Here is a 13,163-nt window from a genome sequence, read left to right on the forward strand (position 1 = left end):
TGTACTCTGTAATTGGTCCAGAGGAAGTAGGAAGTAGGATTCAGGTTGGAGTGTGCACTCACAAATTCAAGGAGAGAGGATGGAATCAAGAACAACTCCACAGAAGCCCCCCTTACCTTCTCACAGTACCAGCCTCTGTTGACACCCTCGTTGCCGTGCCCGATGGAGACCCGACTCAGGGGGCTGAGGAGGGCAGCCAGCTCAATGTGGAAGATATCCGTGCGGCCCCTGTCGAACACACCACCCTCCAGGAAGATCTTCCCACTGTTCTTATTTCCTCTGGCCCCATACATGACCAAGTAGATTTTGGATTTGGTCCCAGCTCCCCGGATATCCCCCGTGAAGATGGTGACAATGTAGGTAATCGCTGGTGTGAAAACAGGAGAAGAGGGCTCATCGGGAGCTGCATTATGATATCCCCTCTGCTTCCCTCTCAGCCACGACACCCATCAACGCCCATCTTCCATACGCCCTCGTTCCCCCTTATGTCCTCTCGCCTCAGACCATGCCCAATGTCCCTCTCAAACTCCTTTCGTCCTGTCCAGGTCTGAATGTCAGTGTATGTGAGTTTGAGAGTAAATCATGTCTATTATTACAGGAAACTGCCAGTGCTGATTACAGGAAACCAACAAAGAGAAGGAAGAACTTGGGCTGGCTAAGAATAGTACTAATTACTGATGTTAATTACCCTGTGTACCTTATCAATAGCTGTCACATGGATTCTGTTATGTCTAATCTAATTGTAATAGTCAACACCACTGATGGAGATTTATATCCCTGGCTATCTGATTCATTTAACTTGCTCTTTGGCCAATAACTTCAAAACATAACTTCTGGTAGAGAGCACCACTGGTCTCTTTCGTCACCTAATTAGTGGGCACTGGGGGATTTAGGGAGCAGGGAGGCTGTAGGTTGGGCCACATTGAGTTTGCATCAGTCAAGAGACATTGTGAGAACATGGAATTTAGGGGAAGAGAAAGTAAGGATGAATTAAACTAAATGAGGAGGAGTAAGAGAAAACTCCAAAGGCAAACATTTGGGCAAGGGGCTCTGCTGAGACCTGGCCTAGGGTCACGCACTCTACCCTGGGGTCTAAGGCAATTGACATGTTAGGCTTTTGATTCATCCACCCACCCCTCACCCTACCCTAATCCACACCCTCATTCCACAACCTTAGAGAAATAAAAATCCCAAACATCTTGGGAATACAGAACACACACAGTGCAGGGGGCACTGTTCCTTCACACCTTCTTTGGTTTGCAAGTATTTATCAAATGCTTACTAGACACCAGGCCTTCAGGAACACGTGAAGATGAAAAGCGAAGGCCACTGATCTGAAACAGAGTGGGTCTCAACGTCATTGCCCCGGGGCACATGGATGAGTGGCATTCCCACACTGGACAAGTGTCCATGGCCTGGTTATGGGAATTCCCAGCTGCTGTCATGTCTCCTCTTTCTCCACCCCTGGGAGACAGGAATGGTAACGCAGTCCTTGAGAGTGTAGAAATCCGTCCTAGTGCACAGCGTTAAGTAAATTTGACTCCTGTAAGCCATAGCAACCAAAGCCTGTCCAAAATAAGGACGAGAGGATCCGGTCTAGGGAGGCTGGGAGGGCTCAGAAGTGACTGGAAGTAGGAATTTGAGAAGCAGAAAAAAGAGAACTGTCATTACAAACTGAGGAGAAAGCAGCTTCGGAGGACAAAGGAAGAAAAAGGGTAAGGAGAGGAAAGCAAGCCAGCGAATGCCGTAGGCGGGGTGGGTACGGAAAAGGGAGAGAGCCAGGGCTTCACAGATGCCCCCGGGGGAGATGGAAGGTTGAGGGAGTGGGGAGAAGGGTGATGGAAGATTTTGGTGAGAAGATAGACTGGAATCAAATGATGGAGCAATCTGTATGTTTCACTACAGAATTTGGACTTCATCTCTATGCAGGAATGAGCCCTGGAAGCTTTTGCAGCAAAGTATGTTCTCGGATGTGCCTAACACCGATTTCCTGGAACACCCATGACCACCTCAGCCATGCTGGGACCTAGAGGCTTTTTGTGAAATTCACAATGGGTAGGATCTTAGGAGGCAGACCAAATACAACCAGCTGTGTGACCCTAGACGGGTTTCTTAACTTCCATAAGCCTCAGTTTTCTCATCCGTGACATGGGGATGATAAAATTCCTACATCATAGTGTGAGGATTGAAAGAACCTAGGTGAGTCAGGTGACTAGTAGAGGACCTGGCATAGGCAAAGCACTTGATATTATAAGGAGTTAAGACTAAATTAGCTGGACATAGTTGTCCAAGTCAATAATTCCATGTGAGGAGAGGTTGAGGCAGAGGATTGCAAATTTGAGGTCAACCTGGGCAACTTAGGGAGGCTCTGCTTCAAAATAACATTTTAAAAGGGCTGGGGACATAGCTTAGTGGTAGAACATCTGCCTAGCATGGGTTCAATCCCCAGTACCACACACACACACACACACACACACACACACACACACACCCCAAAGTAAATCAACATAGTCAAGTGTGCACACATCAGAAGTGGGTAACACCCTCTGTCCTGGGTAGTCAATGTCTGCTAGGGGCATTGCCCCAGCTCCTTTGGAATGAACAGAGCCTCAGTTTTGCAGCCCAGAGAGATAGAACATTCTCAGGAACAGAAGGGATACTATCTGTAGATCCTCTGGCCCCTGCTTGATCACAGACCTCCAAACCTGCAGGTATGAACACTGACCCTCAGGCAGAAAGTGGACTAGTAGCCACTGGGGCCTGGCTTTCCAGTTCTACCTGTGGTCTCAGCTCCGCCCACTAAGATATCCCTTTGGATTTTGCCATCATCTTCATCCAAGGCGAGCCAGCGGTTGAGGGGGAAGTCATATTTCCTTTTGTTCCCAATATCTTCAATGACAATCTGGAAAGGGGAAGAGGAAGCAATGAGATGAAGAGGGTGCAGCTGGCGATCTATCCAACTCCTCCAACCGCTGAGGGCACCCTAAGAATCCACTGTCATCTCATGGTCCAAGGCAAGCTCATCACAGGACACAGCTGTTGCTGAAAAACATCACGAAGCCATTCAAGGACGACCGCCAATCACTTCCTGCCTGAACTCCCAAGCCATTGTCCCTCCACTCATTGCTGCAGGGCAGAGCCAAGAAACATGGCAGGAAGTGCCCTGTGAGGCCGAGATGCAAGGACTGGAAGCCAGGATTAGTAAAGGGGTGGATCCGATCACCTTCCTCAATGGCTGAAGGCGGGGCAATGAATTTAACTGATGAGAAGCAGAATCGGCACAAAGGGCACTGCAAGCCCTGGATCAGGCACAGAGGAGCCTAGAATCTGGTGATTGGGTCAGAAAAACACCAGCCCCTGACAGTGAGGTGAATGGAACTGGTCATCCGGGAACTTCCCAAAGGGACCGCCACTTGAGCCTGGTTGGTGAGGTTGAGACACGTGTGTCTGAGGAAGTACCTAGGAGCTGAGAGGACCTCCCGAAGTGTGCCCAGGGGAACCCTCTGTTAAATAAGGCAGGAGAGACAGAAGCACTGTTCCCGGTGAAGGATGTGAGCACCCACCTGGAGAAAGAGAGAGGGGTGCGGGGGAGCAATGACCTAATAAAAAGCAAGAGCCATTACTCCTCAAGGAACATTCTCCACCTTCCAACAAGCCCACCCGCGGGGCTGGCCTTCCAAGAGCTAAAAAGGAAAGTGCAGGCCATGAGCTGAGCCCCAGGAGGACAGACTGATGCCGTGAAGGGGCCTATCTGTGGAGGAGGCAACCAGATCCTGTGATGGTGGGACACGGCAAGCCCTCCCAAGGTCAAAGCCAAGAGAGATAAAACACACACAGAGAAGGGGAGGGAAAGGTGAAGTGCCGAGCAGGGGTCACTCCCTCCCTGTTCTTTCCAGAGGGTTCACAGGCACCCCAAAATGATCATGGGCCAGGTAGCCCTCACTGCTTCCTGCACAGGCTAAGAAACTCCCAGTGATCATGTGAAGTCAGTCTTGGAGTCAGTAGAGTAGGTTGGGGAGTGTCAGCTGAGATTTAGCAGATCTCCCGCCCTGAAGACATCACTTGATGGGCAGGGGTCTCTTCTGCCCAGATAAGGGAACCACACACTCACTGGGCAACTGGGCAGCCCAGGGGGTCTCCTCCCTCCCACCAGAATCAGGGAAAGTTTCACAGTGGAGTCTTGAAGGATGCTTAGGCTCTGGCTAATACGGATGAGAGAACTGGGCTTTTTAGTTAGGTGCTAACAAGGGTGAAGACTTGGAGGCCGTCAGAGAACAGTGGGACTGGCCAGTGGACTTGGGTAGCAGAGAAGATGCAGATAGACCTCGGGAGGGAAGTTGGGCTGAGGTACAACCTTCTGAAGAGTGGGTTTCTCCCCTCCCAGGCCCCAGGGACCATAGACAAGCGCTAAAACCTACCTTGGACAGGAACCAACCCGCAGACCCCCCCTTGTTGTTGTGGCCCACATTGATCTTCATCAGCTGCCCCAAATCTGGGGCATCCAGCATGAACTTGTCTTCAGCTCCCTTTTCAAAGTTGTCCTTTTCATTTTCCAGCCTACGCTCTCCTGTACACAGAGATGCAAGAAAGTCACAAAAGACAGGAAGAGAAGAAAGAACCAACTCCAAGCCTCAATGGTCCACCCACTGAAGAACTCTTGCAAAGTCAAGGGCAGCTCCCCACGGAGATCTAAGGGCTCCTCACATCCCTTCAGTCTCTGGCAAGACCGGGGTTTGCCTCCTGTGTGGCTGGTACCCAAATCCCATAATGGGGCTTTTGGTTTCTGCCTTTGTCTGGAGTCCTTATTCCAGTAAACCTATTTGTGCCCCTATCCCTAGACCTGAGACCCTGCCTGCTTTTCCTTATTATCCATCCTGAATGGAAACATTGACCATGGCAGTTGGCATAGGGCCTGTGACTGGGACCCTCAAATCAGCTTCAGACTTCCTTAGAGCTGGCTCCTTTTCTACAAAATAGTACCAACTGCTATTATCCGACCCCAATGGTTGTTTAATGTGGAATTTTTATACTGTTCCTCACCACAATCCAAGAAGGAGATACTATTAACTGCATCTTGCAAATGAAGAAACAGACTTAGAAAAATTGAATACCTTGCCAAAAGTCTCATGGCGAAGAAAGAGAGGCAGGACTCTATTCTCCCCTGTTCTTTCTGCTTTCTGATTTTCCACTCCATGTTTCCATGATTACGTGTGTGCAAGTCAAAGTCACCCTTACCACCCCGTCTAACCACTGACTTTTTTGTTTAAAACATCCTGTGTTCTTTCTTTTCTAAAATTTAATTATCTAATTTTTTTTTCTGAATTCTACATTGTGATGTTGAAACATAGAGAAAATAATATAAGTCTTATACCAGATGTAAGAGGCACAGCAGATGTTAACATTTTGTCTAGTTTGCTTTGGACTTTTTTTTTTTTTTTTTACTGAAATAAAGTGTGTAAGGTCCCACTGCTCATCACTCCCTTCTCCTCCCTTCCCCAAACACTCCCCTCGGTTTGGCGTGTACCATCCCTTTAACATGTGTGTACATCAGGAAGGAAAATATACTACTTCTGCAGGGTTCAGAATGCTGCATAAATAATATCATCATGCACATCCAACTGCCTCGAGTTCCCCATCTGCACAATGGGGATGGTAATAGGGCCTCCCTCGTAGTGTTGCCATGGGGTTGGCTGCATCGGTACACACGCACTTGGGACAGGCCCCAGGGTGTGGTAGGCACTGGAGCAGAGTGCCGCTGCTGGGGATGTTGCTGTTTTTCTGGTATCATCCACATATTTTGTGCAACTTGCTTTTTTTCAGCAAGTGCTTTGCTTCTGAGATGGCCCTGTTGATGGGAGTAACTAGTCCATTCATCCAATTGCCCTAGCATCATCACTGAGTGGAAAAGGCACTTGTCTGTGCATTTTTCTACTGATGGACGTTTAGTTGTTTCTCTTTGCTTTTGCAAATAGCCCTGAATTAGACTCTTTTGTACCTTTCCCTGCTGCACATGCGTAAGAACTGCTCTGAGCAGACACCGACACGCAGGGTGGCTGGGCCCTTGGTGCACTCATCTGCAGCTTGTTGGGTATGGCAAAACTGCCCTGAAAAATGACCAGATGACATAAATTTCCACCAGAAAAGTCTGAGGATTCCCACAATCATTATTAGCCTCCAGGTTTAAAAATTCAGACACAGTGTGTCTAGAATGGCATCTCACTGTAGTTTTAATTTAATTCACGCTCCCTTACTTGTTTGGAGAGACTGAGTATGTGTGTTTTACACTGAATGTGCATGCCATCTCTATCTTGTTCTTCTATAACTTTTCCGTTTGTGTCCTTTCTTCTATTTTTCTTTTGTATGTCCCTTTCCCATTTTTTTTAATCATTCAGATATTTTTCTTGTGGTAATAGACTTCAACAATATTCTCCCTTGTTTTTTGTGTTTTTGGTGAATTACTTAAGAAGCCTCATCCTTAAATCAAAGTGAAAAAGATAGTCAAAGGTTCTTCTAAAAAATGTTATGATTTTCTTTTTCACATTGAAGGCTTTCACCCATCTGGAAGCTATTTTTGTGCACAGTGAAAGGTAAGGATCTAATTTTATCTTTTCTCAAATGGTTAGGCAATTGTTCAAACACCAGTAATTAAACGTCTCATCTTTTCCCTCTGCTTTTAAGGCCGTCTCTGTGTGTGTTTCTAAACTCTATTCAGTTCCATAGGTCTCCTTTTTTATCTTTTTACCTATATCACCGGTTTTAGTTTTTAGAGACCTACAGTCTCTAAAACATCTGGCATGGTACATGTCCCCATATTATTAATATTGTTCATATTATTTTTATTATTCAAAATGATATTAGCAATATTTAGCCCTACATGGTTCTACATGAATTTTAATAGTAGCTTCTACTTCAGGGTATTGGTATTGGGGATTTTGACTAAAATTGTACTGCACAACAGAACAACCTGGGAAAATCTGACAATTTAAAGAGTTTGAGTATTTTCTCATCCATGAATGTGTCTCCATTTTTAAAAAAACATATTCTTATATACTGCCTTCAACAAAAATGAACATTTTCCTGAAATATGCTCTTTCACAGATATTCTTATGTTTCACATAATTGCGAAATAAGTAGTATATCTTTAAATTAAATGTTTGATTGCTTGTTGTTTTTATTAACTTTTGGACATTAGTCTTATATCCAGTACCTTTTTACAATCTTCTCTCTTATTGGTTCTTATAGTTTGTGAATTCTCCTGGATCTGATTGATAATTTTTTTATGAAAATGAAATTTTGTTCCTTCATTTTTAATCATCTCTTTTATTTCTATTTTTTTCCTACACCTTTTCTCTGTCCTTAGGACTTTAAGTACTGTGATGAACAGAAATAATGATTAGTGTGTTTTTGAGATAATTCTATTTTTTATCTTTAATCTGTTACTGTAATAAATTAAATGAGTAGGTTGGCTAATGTTAAATTATCCTTGTATTCCTGGAATAAACGGTACAGAGAAGAAATTATTTACTGTTTATGTAATTACTTATTTATAAATTCAGGGTGCTAACATTTACTTACTTAGTATTTATTAACATTTATTTAGGCTTTTTTGGTCTTTGTTCATAAATGAGACTAAATGTACATTTCTTTCTCTTAAGCTACCTGCCTGATTTGGGAATCAAAATTCATAAAATGTACTCGTGCTCAATACCACTTCCCTATTTTTTGAAACAATTTGTCTAAGATAGAAATTAATTATTTATTAAATAGTTGGTGGGTTTTGCCCAAACAATCTTATGGGTCTGCTATCTTAGGTGAATTTTAATTGCTGCCCTAATTTCTTTAATGATTACAGATCTCTCTGGAAACTAGCTACTGCAAGTCCTTGAGACAATCAATCCTTCTAGGATGCTGATCAAGTTATATCATATAGTGATAATCACAAGACCCAGACCCAACCTTTTTATCACACAACCCTGTTCTCCTCAAGCAATGAATGCTAACGTAGCAAGGAGGAGCAGAGGCCAATATTCTCTGTGCCATATTCTTCTGAGACCCCAACACCAGCAAAGAGGCTAATTCAGCTTAAAGAGCTCATAGCCCCAGGATCACCACCCTCTGCAAGGTCTGCAGTTTTGCCCTGCAAGATCCTTCTGGGAACCGTAGAACGTGACGGGTACCAGAGGCTTCACACCTGCTATTGGTACTGTCTCCATTAGTTTTCCCCAATAAATTTTGTTCCTGATGATGATGCCGATGATATATGCTCTATCGGATTATTCACATTATGCTTTTTTCCTTGGTCCATTTATCACTAAGCAATGTGCTTTCGTTCAGAGGTTAGAGTTCTTTCTAACTTTACCACCTATGATCAAAGAATGTTGTCTCTATATTATTGATTCTTTTGGATTTGTTAAGTCAGCTTTGTGGTTTTGTATGTGGTCATTATGTGCCTGAAAAGAAAATGCCTTCTCTACCGGTTGGATGCAGAAACCTACCTGCTTCTACTAGATCAAGCTTATTAATTGTGTAGCTAAGATCTTCTCTATTCATCCTACATTTTTATCCATTTGATCTATCAACCATTGAGAGTGCTGTATTAAAATCTCCCACATCATTGTGTATTTCTCAGGATACTCCAAGAATTCTGTTAATTACTGCTTGAACTATTTTGGAAATATGCTATTTAATTTATACAAATTCAAAACTATTATATTATGCTTTTGTCATTATTCCTTTTGCCATTGTCCGACAAAGTAGTTTACCTTTGAGAGCTATGAAGAGCTAGGCTACTTTCCTTCCTAATGTTGTGATTTTCCTATTTACTCCATTCTATTTATTCTCAAATCTTCTGCATCATCTATTTAAGTTCATTTTTTTCTTTTCACATAATATGGTAATATTTTTTTTGAACTTAATTTTTCCTAAGTTTTTTCTCTTGATACGCTTATCTTAATTTTACTATTAGCTGTGCTTTTTCTTTGCTTCTCTTCCCTCATTTCTTTCTATTGGATTGACTCTTCGTTCCTTTGTGTTCATTCTATTGATTTATAGATTACACATTTCTATTTTTGGTGGGCACTTTTATAATTTTAATATTCACACTTGACTTATTAAAATGTGCAATTAATCATTTACTCTTTGGGGGGTGGGAAGATAAACGATGACCAAAAACCTTATTATGTTTTAATTCTCCAGTTGCTTTCTTTCTCAAACATTATTGATTTTAAGGGTCCACACTTCTTCTTGCCCTCATGTTCATCATTATTATGATGTTTTACATAGTTAATGTTTGCATAATGTTACACAGTCATTGATTTTTTTGCTCACTGTTGGGTCTTGTCTCTCACTTTGTTCAGTGTACAATTTCCTATTTAATGTATTTGTCAAAGATTGTGTAAGTATTGATCGAGAAATGGTAAGTTCTCTATCTGTCTGTTGGCATGGAAATTTGTTGATTTTGCCCTCACTGTGGTGTGATGACCTCGCTGGTATAGAATTATAGGCTGACATATATTCTTGCTCAGAACATGGAAGACATTATTACATGGATTTATGCCTCTTGCTACTAGGAATTTGATATCAATTTGACTGTTGTTTTCACAGAAAGCGATCTGCCAAATCCACTTCAAGATCTTTGTGCCTTTGTTTTCACAGTAAGGTATCTAAATGTAAGTGGTTTTTTTTTTTTTTTTTTTTAGGAAGTTTTTAATTTTTTTATGCTGGGGATTGAACCTAGGGGCACTTTACTACATCCCCCCCTTTTTTTAGTTGCAGATGGACACAATACTTTTATTTTACTTATTTTCATGTGGTGCTGAGGATTGAACCCAGTGCCTCACCGAACCACACCCCCAGCCCTATAGGTTTGTTTTTATGCATCCTGTTCCATGCCTCCTTGTGTTTCTTTAATCGGAAAACTCATATCTTTGTTCCATTCTATAAAATTTCAGTCATTGTCACTTTGAATATTCCCTCACCTGTTCTCCATATTCTCTGGTTTTGAAACTCATATTCAACATTGATCAGTCCTTTTCATTCTTTCCTTCCTTCCCATGACTTCTAATTTCTATTTTCTACTCTTTTTTGCCTCTGAGCTACATGGAAATTTTGTTCACATTTATCTTAGGGTTCACTAGTTCTGTTTAACTATTTCTAATTGTATTGTTTAGCTCATCTAGTAAACATTTATCTTTAGGGATCACATTTTCATTTCCTGTATTCCTGTTCACTGATTCTCTGTTCAACTATTTCTAATTGTATTGTTTAACTCATCCGATGAGTTAAAAAATATTTAACTATATTTAGTAGCCATATTTTCATTTCCTGTATTCCTGTTTGATTCTTTATCCACATTCACTCTTTTTCATAGTGTCTTTTTTTTCTTCAATTACTTTTTTCATGTCCTTATAGGTTTAAACAATTTAAGGAATAGGCTTTCTCAGGATTACTCTATTATCTGAAATTCCAAAGAATTTAATCTTTTTTTGTGTTCATGGTTCTTTTCATTTGTTCTTTTTAGTTATACATGACAACAGAATGTATGTTGACATATCATACATACATGGAGTATAACTTCCCATTCTTGTGGTTGTACATGATATAGATTTTCACAGGTCATGTATTCATATATGAACATAGGAAAGTAATGTCATTCTACTGTCTTTCCCATTCCCATCCTCCCTCTCTTCCCCCTATCCCCCACTGTCCAATCCAGTGAACCTCCACTCCCTCCCACCCCGCCTATTGTGAGTCATCATCTACATATCAGAGAGAACATTTCGCCTTTGGTTTGAGGGGATTGGCTTATTTCACTTAGCATAATAGTCTCCAGTTCCATCCATTTACTAGCAAATGCCATAATTTCATTCTTCTTCATGGCTGAGGTAACATATCATTGTATATATGAACCACATTTCTAAGGATTTAATCTTATTCGTTGTGTCGATTGATGTTTAGTTTTAATGGACTGTGACCTTGAGTGTTTTACTGTTTGGAAAAATAAGCTCATCTCTAGAACTTTATTGTGAGAATCTTGTGCAGTCTCCCAAATGCTTTCACCAGGTACTCAAAGGTATCTATTATTGCCATGGAACCAACGTTCTGTACTTGGGGAAAGCTGCTTCCCAAATCATACTCTTAATGTAAAATCAGACCTTAAGCCTACATGTGATATAAGCATGAGGTATTGATTTCTCAATAATTTTAAAAATTTTAGTGATATGACAAAGATAAATTTATTGATAAGTAAATTTTTTTCCTGATCTATTTTTTCACTGAAAATGTTTCTAGGAAACTTCAGCATTTCTGACTTTATGTGCAGTTCCAATTTCAAATCTCTTGCCTCATGCAGGGCCAGGTCTCATTTTCTGACCCCAAATGGGTATAAAAACCTATCCTCTAGATTGTGGGGCATGAAACTCCCTTCTTGTAAGAGTCATAACATCGATTCATGGTTAATATTTTAGTTTTGAGTTCCCTCTTCATTTCTGACACCTGGTGAGTTCTTTTTTATTCCCTATAAGCTCAACAATACATATTGAATTCTTTAATATATTATAACCAAAATTCACATGTCTCTGTAGCTTCTCCGACTCCCTGTCACACCACTAATTGGCAGAAGCAGGAGAGAACCAGCTGTCTCAGTTCTGTTGACCTGAACTTCTCACCAGCACCTGCAGCTGTTTGTTCTCATTTCCTGCTTCAACTGTGAAGGTGATTCTAACTCTGTCCCCTGGTCCCATTCCAGTACATGCCCATCCACTGTTCTGAATCAGACCACACCCAGCACAACCCAAAGTATAGCTTGGATGGGCATAGAGCTTATGGAGATGAAGAGAGTGAGACGCAGAGTTTGGGTTTGCTCCTAGTCTAGGATATAAACCAATTTTAATCAACCCCAAACCAGGCATTCTTTATTCTGAAAACATGATTTTAAAAAAACAGCAAGGACACCCTGACGTTCAGGACAGGTCCTGACAAGCCACATCACAAGAGATGCTCAACAGAGGAGCCCAAAGGGGGCTCCAGCTGCCTTCCTCGGCCAGGGTTGTGGGAAATAGCCCTTCTAAGAGGCAATGCTGGGCATGGCTTGTGAAAACGGATTCGAACCCATTACCTGTGTCTCCATACTCTCCAAAGATATTGATGAAGACATCGGCATCTGTCCCTGCACCAATGACATCGCCAGTGTACACCTTGATTTCATATTTGTTACCTGGAAATGAAGAAAGAGGACACCTTGGCTCACTAGGATCCTAAGGAGAGAACAGGCACCTCCTCTAGACTCTCCAGCATGAAGGCTCCCTTCTGCTAAGAGCCATAACATAAATTCCTCATTAATGCTTTGGTTTGGAGCCCCCACACCAATCACCCTTCTCCCCAGCAAGGCACAAATTGTCATCCTTACTGTCAATAACAGCAAGAAAATAAATCATTCAACACTGGTTCCAAATGGTCATTATTACACTTATGCAGTGCATTAATCAGAGGTGGTGGGAGCCTGCGTTTTTATCTGCTAATGTGTTGCCTTGGGATGCACATCTGTCCAGACCCAAGATGCCGACCAACCCACCCGCATCTCCCCTGAGTTGCTGAAATGCCTCCAGCTGGGTTCCCTGAATCTCCTTTGCCTTCTCCAATCCTTTTTCCACACTGTACCACAATGTAGAAATTCACCAGGGAAACTGGATTCTGCGGATGAAAATTAAATTTACATGTAGTTTTCCAAGGCATCAAGGCAGCCACGATGGCCAGCAAACATGTGCTTCCTGTGTCTTTGCTTCAGTCATTGCACAGAAATTCATTCTCTGTAACCCCAAACACCTCGGCCTCAGGCACATCCTCAAGGAGACCTGAAGATCCATGTAAACTTGGCGCCATGATGAACACTGTCCATGTCTCCCCATCTGGAGTCTTCCTCAGGCAAGGGGTTGGTGTGTGGGGTCAGAGGAAGAAGACTTCCAGATTTTCTTTAGTACCAATAATTCCAAGAGGTGAGACAATTCTCCCTTCCCCTTTCCTTTCCTATGTGACTCCATTTTTTGTGTAGCAGAGTCCTTTGTATCAGATGTCCTATGCCCAACCTGAGAAGCTGATAAAAACCAAAGCTGTTCTGACTAAGGCCCATAGACCTGGCCCCTCTGTCCACCTTCTCCTAGAATCTT

General features: G+C 42.3%; 1 protein-coding gene across 3 annotated transcripts in view; it reads right to left on the reverse strand.

The window, feature by feature from the left end:
- Loxhd1 (lipoxygenase homology PLAT domains 1) overlaps nt 1-13,163 on the reverse strand; it is a 143,983-nt gene that overhangs the window by 99,173 nt on the left and 31,647 nt on the right. For all 3 annotated transcript variants that reach the window (XM_047526740.1, XM_047526739.1, XM_047526737.1), the window contains exons 5-8: nt 12,116-12,214; nt 4,419-4,567; nt 2,779-2,902; nt 117-367 (exon numbers count right to left, since the gene is read on the reverse strand). In XM_047526740.1, the coding sequence (XP_047382696.1) occupies nt 117-367; nt 2,779-2,902; nt 4,419-4,567; nt 12,116-12,214 (623 nt within the window). The remainder of the gene's footprint in view (nt 1-116; nt 368-2,778; nt 2,903-4,418; nt 4,568-12,115; nt 12,215-13,163) is intronic.

The sequence above is a fragment of the Sciurus carolinensis genome, chromosome 15 (genome assembly GCF_902686445.1).
Source record: "Sciurus carolinensis chromosome 15, mSciCar1.2, whole genome shotgun sequence".
Lineage (NCBI taxonomy): Eukaryota > Metazoa > Chordata > Mammalia > Rodentia > Sciuridae > Sciurus > Sciurus carolinensis.